At 39.3% G+C, this 11,119-nt stretch overlaps 1 protein-coding gene and 1 pseudogene across 1 annotated transcript; both read right to left on the minus strand.

The window, feature by feature from the left end:
• Positions 1 to 3,968: 3,968 nt before the first annotated feature.
• On the minus strand, positions 3,969 to 7,797 carry LOC142162852 (uncharacterized). The gene is made up of 7 exons (XM_075219852.1): positions 7,667 to 7,797; positions 5,811 to 6,602; positions 5,542 to 5,727; positions 5,043 to 5,462; positions 4,399 to 4,962; positions 4,260 to 4,313; positions 3,969 to 4,191 (listed from the first exon to the last, which is right to left on the minus strand). Exons 5-7 carry the CDS (start codon positions 4,933 to 4,935, stop codon positions 4,027 to 4,029), a joined length of 756 nt encoding a protein of 251 aa, XP_075075953.1. The 5' UTR covers positions 4,936 to 4,962; positions 5,043 to 5,462; positions 5,542 to 5,727; positions 5,811 to 6,602; positions 7,667 to 7,797; the 3' UTR covers positions 3,969 to 4,026.
• Positions 7,798 to 7,831: 34 nt separating this feature from the next.
• LOC107811371 (ribonuclease 3-like protein 2) lies at positions 7,832 to 10,919 on the minus strand (annotated as a pseudogene).
• Positions 10,920 to 11,119: the final 200 nt, after the last annotated feature.

The following is an 11,119-nucleotide window of genomic DNA, read 5'->3' on the forward strand; positions in this document are numbered from 1 at the left end:
GTAACCGGAAGATATCCGTATTCCGTTACGCCGCAAGGGGTTGCTTTTTACTCAGAGTTTAACATCGACGATGATGACACTTTGAGTGATTTCTTGAGGACTCCGGACGAATGCCGAAAATTTCTTGTAATCACAATGTTGGAGATGTACGTGAAGGTCGAAGACGTTCCAAAAAATGAGGTTGTGCGTAGTAGAGATAACCCCCAGTCATCGGGTGGTTATTCTGGATCAGTTTTTGCCGGACATGTTCCAGATGAAAGAATTTTTCTTGATTTAAATTTATCACCGTCGGCGAATGAGCAGCGAGAAAATAATTTATACCCTACTTTCCATAATTCACAAGAAGAGTGGTAAACTTCAATTTTCATTTGTGTTAATTATGTATATTTTTGCGTATTGAATTAATTTTAACGCTCATATATTTAATAGGGGGTACCGGCCGGATATGAATTTTACAAGTGGCTCATCCGGTAGTCATCACCTAACTGAAAACGTCCATCATGGAATGTCATCACATTACAACTTGTAAGTGAAATGATATAGCCATATGTAAAGCATTTATTAATTTAGTAGCTTATATTTTTGTTGAAATGTGCAGTGAAAACGAGCAAGTTGAACTACCCGTACCCACTTAATTGACCGAAAACGACGTATTACATCAGGATCTGGAAGATGCACAGAGTGAGGAAGAGAACATCGATTACGATAACAATGTCGATGAATCGGGAGACGAGACACCATTTGCTCGTGAGGATGGTGATAAAGAGGACGAGGAGGAAGGACCCGATTTGAAGAGAGCCCCCCATATACGAAAAGTGAACTAGTCTGAAGTGTCGTTTCATTCAAGGGAGATTCCTTATATTGATAACTTGCCAGCCGTGCCGGATGTGGAAGCTCTCACAAGGGATTTTTATGAAATCCGGACAGCAATGTGGGATGAGTCTAGACCAACGGTGCTTGCAAAGGGGATGCTTTTTCCTAATAAAGCACGCGTAAGCAGGGCTTGTAAAATGCACAATGTTAAAGAGTGTCGTGAGATGCAGGTATCGGAGTCAAGTCCGACGGTATACAAGGCTATTTTCCGCAGGTGGTTTTGGCCATGTAATTGGATGTTGCGTGCGTCGAAGAAGAAAACAGGTATGTGGAAAGTGGGTAAATACATTCCCACCCACACATGCGAAATGGATACTTTCAACGGGAATCACTTCAACTTGGATATTGACTTGATATCTCTTGTACTTATTCCGCACATCGAAGCGTCCATAAGGTATAAAATCAAAGAGTGCATTACAGCAGTCTACCAGGAATATGGCCACACAATTACTAAAAGAAAGGCATATCTTGGGCGCAAAAGAGCGTTTGAAATAGTCTATGGTAACTGGGATAAGTCATTTGCAGATCTGCCTAGCTACATGGCTGCACTGCAGCACTTTAACCCCGGAACAGTTATTGAATGGAAGCTTGAGCGGAGTCCGGGTAAACCAGAATATATATTCAATTACGTGTTCTGGGCGTTTAAGCCAGCAATTGATGGTTTTCCGTATTGCCGGCCCGTAATATCCATAGACGGAACTCATGTCTATGGAAAGTACGATATCAAGCTATTGATAGCCGTGGCTGTGGATGCTAATGGACAGATATTTCCTCTAGCCTTTGCTATTTGTGCAAATGAAAGCACAGAGACGTGGACAATGTTTTTGAACCACTTGAAAGAGCACGTTGTCAAACATCGTTCAGGTATTTGTCTAATATCTGATCGGCACGGGGGTATATTAAGTTCTGTGGAGAACCTTCCTGCCTGGCAAGAACCTTATGCATACCACTGTTACTGTGTGAGGCACTTTAAAGCCAATTTCAAGAAGGCACATCCCAAAAAAGATCTACATGATTTGATGTGGATGGCAGCAACAGACCACCAACAACATAAATTCCGGAGGCATATGGATTCTATCAGGCAAGAAGACGATGCATCATATCGTTGGTTAATGCGACATGATCCTGAAAAGTGGACGTTGCATGCAGATGGTGGCAGACGCTGGGGAATTCTTACTACAAACGTGTCAGAATCCTTCAACGGGTTATTAAAGTCAGCAAGAGGATTGCCCGTCACAGCCATGGTGCGTATGTCGTTCAAGCAGATGGCGGAGAGGTTTGTACAACGGTCTGCAGCTGCAACGGAATTGATGGAAAGGGGTGTTGAATTTATGCCAGTGCCTATGAAGAGATTAGAGAAATACAGACGGCGAGCACATTGGCATTCCTTTTTGCAATATGATAACGAACGAGGTATTTTTGAAGTTCGCACCGCTATCCATAATAATCGGGGTAATAATGTACATACTGTAAATGAATCCACAAGGTTATGCTCATGTGGGAAATGGTCAATCTACCACATGCCTTGTTCACATGCCATCAAGTGTTTTCAACGTGTTGGTTATGCGGAGACCAACTATATTGATCAACAATATAGTGTTTCCAAATACCTAAACACATATAGTGGTCAGTTGCAACCAGTGGGTTCTGAGCATTACTGGCCCCCAGAACCATTTAAAATGGTGTGTAACAAGTCCTATTTGCGTAAAAGATAGGTGCAGAAGAGAACGCGTATACGGAACCAAATGGATGTTAGTGATATCGTATATGCACACAAATGTGGTATATGCTCGCAAACAGGCCACGCCCGTAGAAAATGTCCTTTGGGTGGCAACAATAATCAAGCTCAGGGCGGGTGTTCTTCTATTGTACCTAACTACCCATGAGTTCATGTTGTAATAATTAGTTGTTATGTATACGATTTAAGTATGTATGAAATAATATTTTCTTGTTTGTTAATTATGATTTGTACTTTCCCTTTTTACCTATTTAAATAATAATTTAATATAATTATCGGTATATTTATTATGTGTGTTGTCGTGTCGCTATGACGATATTTAATACACAAAATATACATATGGCGTTATGTGTGTCTTGTCTTGTCGAACTGAAAAGGCTGAAAACATCATGATATGGCGCCATTAGATATGTGTGACCGGCTGACATAAAGTCGTCTCGTCAACATCATGATATGGCACCATTAGATATGACGCTATCTAATATAGTGCCATTAGATATGGCGCTATCTAATATAGCGTCATTAGATATGTCGCTATATGTGTCTTGTTTAGCCTATAAATAATGGGGTCATTGTAGTTATTTTGTGTGCTAAAAATTTCCCCCAAGAAATATTTCATTAAAAGTAAGTAAGGTTTTTATTATAAGCAAATAGATCACAAATGGCTCAACCTGGTCGTCCACCAATTTGCTTATGTGAAAAACCATGCATGATGGATTGTGGGTGGGAAGGTGCTAACGTTGGACGCCGCTATTGGTGTTGTATGAACAAGGTGTACAAGCAACCCGACGAACCTACTTATGAATTTGATGAATGGGCTGAGGAACCATGTTATCAGGAAAGCTACAGGGATAGATTACAGGAATTTCATAATATGTTGTTATACCAACATAGAATACAAAAGGAGAGAGATAGAATTATTACAGAAATGAGGGAGAAACTGAAGGAGGTGGAAGATAAAAAATGGAGAGCAAAATGAAATTGTGAAGCACACAAGGAACGCAACGAAAAATATAAACGGGAACTTGCGAAGGTGAAGGCGAGAGTGAAAGAGTTAGAAGAAGAAAAAGAACAAATGGAAGAACGATTTAAGTGGTTGGAGCGAAGAATAAATGACAACTGAGGATGGAGCATTGACGTGTATGTGTTTAGTGTCATTTTCATATGTCATGTATTTTTATTATGTTGGCATGTTATGTTTGTGTTTGTGTTGTAGTGATGTTTTCCTTGTTTGTTGTACTAAATTTTATTTTAATTTAAGTGGAAGTTAAGTTTAAGTTGTTGTGTTACTATACTAAAAACTATAAAATGAAATGAGAACTAAAAAAAGTAACTGTCATATTCGACTAAATATTGTTGTTAATGTACACAAAAATATTATTTACACCAAAAAAACAAAAATATGGAAGACCGAATCAATGTGTCCCGCATCCGGTGTGTCTCAAAGTAGCCGTTGGCCTGAGGCGCATCCCCTGCCGCCCGGGTACGCTATCAGGATCATCATCATCAAGCCGTCTCCTTATGGCCGGATGCGGCACATGATGACATGTATCGGTGGTGCTGTCAGGTCCAGTAGAAGGCTACATAATAATATCAAACTTAGTATAGAAAACTACATAACAATTCACAAAAATTTATATTGTCTTACCATAATCGTGTCTGGATCCTGAATGTAGTCATCTGTCGCAGCATCGCATGAAGCCTAAAAAAGTAAATTAATAAAGTTAAAACAAAATAAATAAGTTATAGTAAAAACAGTAATAAAATTAATACTAATAAACTCATACCTGCGCATGTGATGAGCTGCCATAACTCAGTCGGTGCCCACTATCAAAATCTCGGATCGGTCGAGACTCATCAGTGGTAGACGGGCCAGGGAAATATCTACCCAACTCCACTCCTTGAAAATCCGAGCCCATGATCAAGAATTGACCCGATGGGGTCACCTGCGACGTCCCTGGAGTGTCATAAATGCCAAGGCTGTAAGATGGCATGTCGGTCTCATGCATGCCACCTCCCATATCAGCAGCAACATCTTCAGCAGGAGCCTCAAAGCCCCCTTGCTGGGGACCTCCTCTCCGCCCACGACCACGTCGTCCAACACCAACAGGTCGTCGTGGAGCAGCAGCAGCTCGTCGGCCACCACCCCGTGGCATACCACGACCTCGCTGGTATGTGGCTGGGTCAACATAATCTGGCTGGTGTGCCAAACGCTGATCCGATCGGCCTCGCTGCAGTGTCTGGGCAGCCACATCCATTAAGCGACGACTATAGTCCTGCATGATCACAGGGTCGTGGACATAACTCTGCATCTGTTGCCCCATACGATATACGGTATGCAATCCAATCGCCTGCACAAAAGTTTTTAATATAAACTACGTATTTGACTAGAAATTACTGTTAAAGTAATTGATAATAACAGAAAACATACCAGAGCCTCATGTCTCCCGGCGTATGAGACGTATCGACCATCTACCTAATGAACTGGGTTCCCGATAAAAAGTCGGGAAACAGTGCGGTACCATGCCATATAAACTTCGATAGGAAAGTGTTGCGGAACTGGGGTCAAGTCCCCTCGGCGGTCCCAAATACCCAACTGCGCTGTCAGCCACTCAATAAATATGTCGTCCACTCTCATCCTATCATCCCTCTCATAATGTAAAGGATCCCATGCAGGCTGAGTCGGTATAGACTGCGGAAATCCAAACTGACGAAATACTCGCTCTGAGGCATGGTGCTCAACAATATCGAGGCACGTGAGAGGGACGGAAGCCCTCCAAATATGGCGACCGTGCGTGCAATACGCTGGCAGGGTACCTATCAGCTCTTCGTTGTACGGTGTCCAGATGAACTATCAAATAATAACACAAACCGTTAGTATGCGCAACACCTAGTTAAAAAATAATTGGTAAGTTTAGTTAGATATTCACCTGTGTATCCTTCAGAAAATCCAACACATCCCTACAGAAGGGGAGATTGTGATGGCCATGATACTCTCGTGCAAGTCTACGACGCAATACCCACCTACAAGCTAGAGGGAGATCAGGAATATGTACATTAGCCGGTAGCTGTGGTAGAGGTGGCCGAAGTTGCAGAAATCGCTCCCACACCCAAACCTAAAACAGAAAGTTGATGTAAAGATTAACTATAACTAGGTAAAATTGGAACTAAACGACAAATTATTTGAATAAGTTGTCACCTGTAGAAGTGGCAGAAAGCCAGAAACGTCTCTCTGTGTGCCAATGGATGCCCGGCACATCTGCCTGCACAAAAAAGATAGGACAGCACCACCCCAGCTGTAGCTGACTGTATCATCAAAGTCCGCAATATGATGCAGAAAATGAAGGCTCACTAGGTTCCCCGAAGTGTTCGGGAACAAGACCCCCCAAATAGAAGGAGCAACAACAGCCTCGTATATTGCTCCACATCCACCTCCGCTGAGTCGTCGGTGATAGTATCGTGGATCTGCACTAAGTGGTCTCTAATGGGGACCAACTGCATACGACTGCTCCCAATTGCTACATCTGGGTCCTCGGACCTGAAGCCCGTGAGCCTGTGCAGCATATCCATATATGAAGCCCGGTTAAAATATCTCATGTTCCCAGGCAGTAAAACTGGCAAGCCATCGGTGGACAGGCCATATAAAATCTCGACGTCCTGGAGTGTGATGGTGGCTTCGCCGATGGGCAGATGGAAAGTGTGCGTCTCCGGTCGCCACCGCTCAATCAACGCCGTGATCAAAGCATAGTCGAGCTGTATCCGGCCAATGCTAATGATCCTATATAATCCCATCTCCTCCAGGTGATGGACCACACGGGGATGTAGAACGCGGGGAGGAGTCAAAAACTCCCACAATAAATCCACTCTCCTGCCCCGAAAAGTCTGCGTAAGCAACTCTCCCCCCATATATGCTCGGATCTATGCTGGAGCTGTATGGGTAGTAGCTTCGACGTCCGAGGGCCGGGATGTATAGGTGCATCCATGTCGTCAACTGCAAATTCATAATTTTTAATAACTATCATTAAAATTTATGTGTGTTTTTTATAATTTAAATTCATATTTTTAACAACTTAATTGTAAAAATTATATATATACTTATGGGTTTCGTGCTAGATTTTCTGAGGCCCAGTGGTACCAAACTATCATTAATAATTTTATGTTTTTTTAATAATTTTTATTCATATTTTTTAATAACTTAATTGTAAAAATTATATATATATATATTATAATTATGGGTTTCGTGCTAGATTTTCTGAGGCCCAGTAGTACCAAACTATCATTAATAATTTTATGTTTTTTTAATAATTTTTATTCATATTTTTTAATAACTTAATTGTAAAAATTATATATATATATATAATTTTTATAATTATGGGTTTCGTGCTAGATTTTCTGAAGCTCAGTGGTACCAAACTATCATTAATAATTTTATATTTTTTTAATAATTTTTATTCATATTTATTTAATAACTAAATTGTAAAAATAATATATATATGTATATATATATATATATTATAATTATGGGTTTCGTGCTAGATTTTCTGAGGCCCAGTAGTACCAAACTATCATTAATAATTTTATGTTTTTTTTATAATTTTTATTCATATTTTTTAATAAATTAATTGTAAGAATTATATATATATATATATATATAATTATGGATATAATTATGGATTTCGTGCTAGAATATAAGATAATTAAACAATTACTACACAATACTACGCTACAAGGCTCTACATTTTACTACGCTAAAGGGGTCTACGTTTTACTACGCTAAAAAGGTCTACGTTTTACTACGCTAAAAAAGTATACATTTTACTACGCTTAAAAAATAATCTAAACTAAACGGCATAAAAACACATAAATATACATGAGGATATTAACAAACACATTTTTTAGACTAATTTACATATTTTTATACAACACTAAAATTAAATTCGGATAAAATTTAACATGCTAGTTTCGGAAAAAATAAACACAAACCGAAATAGAACACATACAAATCAAGTAATATGCATTGTTATAAAAGTTTCAACTTAAAATAAATCGAAATACCTCGATTTAGAATTTTCGAAATGTAGATAGATCGAAATTTTGACTCCGGAAGAGTGAATCCACAATAACACGAAGCTCTACTCGACAGTGGGACCACAAATATTAAACTTTTATGTGACGGGAGGACCCAATTTTTTTTTTTTTTAAAAAATCGGTGGTGGTGGTGGTGGTGGGGGGACCAGAAATGAAAATGAGGGAGATGGAACGAAGAAGAAGAAGATGGAGGATTTGTATTAAGGGGTATAGCGCCACTATTAATGGCGCTATGTCTTCAGGTAATTACTGTATAGCGCCATTAATAGTGGCGCTATGTAAGGTTTGTCAGTATAACGCCACTAATAGTGGCGCTATACAGTAACGGTACAGTTAACGTTACTGTATAGCGCTACTATTAGTGGCGTTATATATAGTTTGGTAACTTTTTTTTTTACACTTATTTGAGTATTTTGAGTAAAAATAAACCACATTTTGGTTCCGTACTCTCTCTAGTGCATCAATTTATCCGTTTCCTGATAAGATGGAGCTAAACATCGCTGAAGCTGCAGAATTCTCTGCATCTTTTACTCGCGACTTCTCCTCTCCCGTCACAAAAAGCAAGCCTTCAGGTATTGGAACTTGCGCAGAACATATAAACCTCCTATCATGAGCTGGGCCTATCTGTTTCTCTATTCTGCACCCATCATAAAGCAATCAATAAGGAAAACTAAATCACAGTATCACACAGTTCACACGTGTTTACCCCAAAACAAAAAACCAGTTGGTGGCATACGGTAGTGAGACACACAAACCCGGAAAAAGAAATAACAAAATAGTAAAATCTCCTGCGTGCAAAACACATGTACAAATCTTTAGATCTCATAATATGAAGACTGAAGAGTAAAAATTTACTCGAAATATTAAACCTCGCACATCCAAAAGTAGGTGTAGAAATAACACTTGTATGAGTTCAATTCGACTAAAGTGACAAAGGAATATGCATCCAAAAGAAGAAAATGGTTTTATCAGTAGGATTCCCTAATGTCCAAGTTTTTCCATGTTATGCATGCTAACCTGAAAAAATTAAAATAGTTTGCTTGTGCAACTGTAAATTATCTCACTCAAAGGAAAAGTTCAAACCTGTAAGTCGGTATGGGCCATTTCTTTCTCCCACATAGCTTATGCAGCTTCTGCTTTACTTCATCAATCTCTGTATTTGGTTCAACTTCAGTATCCGTCTTACCAATAGATTTAAAAGCTAACTGATGGAGTGCAGCCTTTGCAGCGTGCAGTGTAGCATTTTCTTTGTTCTCAGAAGGAGCTGAGATAATAAATTGACCATTGACATAAATACTAGCTATGTCTTTCTCTCCTTCTCTGCAATGCTTTATATCGACCTTTTTTTCCGACCTTCTGGCAAAGCTCATACAACAAGGTTACAGGCTGTGGTTGTTCTTCCAACAAGTCTAACGTGATAATAGGCTCGAGTAGGCCTCTAAATATCTGACACAAAATGAAACTAAACTAATCAGAACATCGGGACATCGTTCTCATCTGCAAGAGATGAAAATGCTAGATTTCTAGGTGAAAAACGCAATCTAATCGGCTTTCCGATGATACAAAACTGAAAAGACAGAAGAAATACACCTTTCATGTGAACTTACCATTTTACTTTTTCTATATCATGACAATTTCAAATTTCAATAAGCAACCCCACCTTCTGTCTCTCTCGCACAACTTCAAAACCTTGTTTAGTTAGGCCACATGAACTTATTCCATTGTAAACAGATCTAAAATGACATTCTAGAGAAGGAAAACCAAAAATTTATTTTTCATAGATACTCTATGAGCTTAAACACAATGCAAAAAAATAACATATAAATGACTTCTTTTTTAGGATAATTATTAACTCTTGTCATTTCTTCTCAAGGAAACAGATGTATGAAAAGCATATTTGGAGAAGTAAGGTGTCAAGACTGAAACTGACAGGAATAATGACAATTCAAACATAACCCCAACTTTTCAAGTGAGTTTGTGAACTTAGCATGAATTGGTATAAATGAACGAAAAAGGGTTATATTAACACTGGGTATCCACATGTGTAACTTGTAAGCACACAAGATACCTGCATTTGCAACTTCCCTATATACAGCAGGCATGCACAATTCCTAAAAATTTTAATTCTACCAAATTACATTTTTAAGATACTACCAAAATCCACGAAAAACAGAAACTCAAGTATGAACCATCAATATATCTAAACAGCCAGAAGAGAGACAACTGACCAGCCAGACATTCTTCGGATCAAAGCCGCAATCCACATATACAGCTGCCGCAACTGACTCCACAATGTTAGCAAGAACCTTCGGCGCCTTCATTGCTCCTCCATAGAACTCTGACTGCTCCTCCTGTTGCACCGTTATTACAAATTCCTTCACCTATATCCAAATTTCAAATCCCTCAATTCAAACTAACAAAAGAATTAACTTAATCAATTTAAGGAGACAAATAATTGGCCAAGAAAGCTAAATCGGATCTTGCCACAAATAATATACAGAATGTACCTGCACAAAAAAATTAAATACTTTACCCTCAAGCCAATAAAACCACTGCGTTTGGCCTCAAAGAGTTAGAAGAAGCTTGAAATTGATTACATACTGAATTGGGAAAAAAAAGCCAAGGTTTAAGGCATGTTATTAAGGTTTAGTTTTAGGCCACCAATTCTATTGAGCCACATGACTTTTTATTTTCCAAATGTACCTTTTCATCGAGGGCGGCGGTGGCTCTGCAGCGGACATATTTATAGAGACCGTGGCGAACGGCAACTCTAGCAAGTTTCTCGGTGCTGACATTAGCAGAGCGGAGGAGAGAGAGTTGACCTTGGACAAGTTCTGGGTATTCCAAGTAAAATAAATTGACGACTGCTAAGCCAAGAGCAGCGTCACCAGCGATCTCAAGGCGCTTATAAGAAACAGAATCAATGCAAGAAGGGTGCGCAAGGGCTTCTTCAAGAAGTTTTGGTTTAAGGAATTTGTAGTTCAAGATTTTCTCCACTGCCTTCACAGGTGTTTCCACATCTGCCACCTCTTCATCTTCGTCGGCTATTAGAGTAGTTGAGCAACTCAAGCAAGATTCCGGCGACTGCATCTTGACCAAGAGAGAGAGGGTGTGTGTTTTGAAGAATTTTGAAGGTGCGTGTGTTGAATATTGATGAGGTTACTGTCAGTACTTTACAGAGAAAAAGTGTCTGAAACTGACGAGGGAACAGGGTTTAGCGTCAGACCAAACGTTTGATTAGATTGTGTATAAAGACTTTAAAGTTTTAAGTAAAGTGAGAATCTTGTACTAAAGAGCCCGTTTGACTTAGCTGATTTAGAGTAACTAATAAGCATTAGGTAGGGGTGTCAATGGATATTCGAAAACCGACTAAACCAACCGAACTGTGGCGCACCGAATCGACTTTTAGGTTTGTTTTTA

This window comes from Nicotiana tabacum, chromosome 8 (genome assembly GCF_000715075.1).
Source record: "Nicotiana tabacum cultivar K326 chromosome 8, ASM71507v2, whole genome shotgun sequence".
NCBI lineage: Eukaryota > Viridiplantae > Streptophyta > Magnoliopsida > Solanales > Solanaceae > Nicotiana > Nicotiana tabacum.

Excerpts from the sequence above, each read along its gene's own strand:
- LOC142162852 (XM_075219852.1), bottom strand. The coding sequence starts at position 4,935 with ATGGGGCAACAGATGCAGAGTTATGTCCACGACCCTGTGATCATGCAG. Across the intron at positions 4,314-4,398 it reads GCAGCTCATCACATGCGCAG|GCTTCATGCGATGCTGCGAC; the intron begins GTATGAGTTTAT and ends TTACTTTTTTAG. Across the intron at positions 4,192-4,259 it reads AGGATCCAGACACGATTATG|CCTTCTACTGGACCTGACAG; the intron begins GTAAGACAATAT and ends ATTATTATGTAG.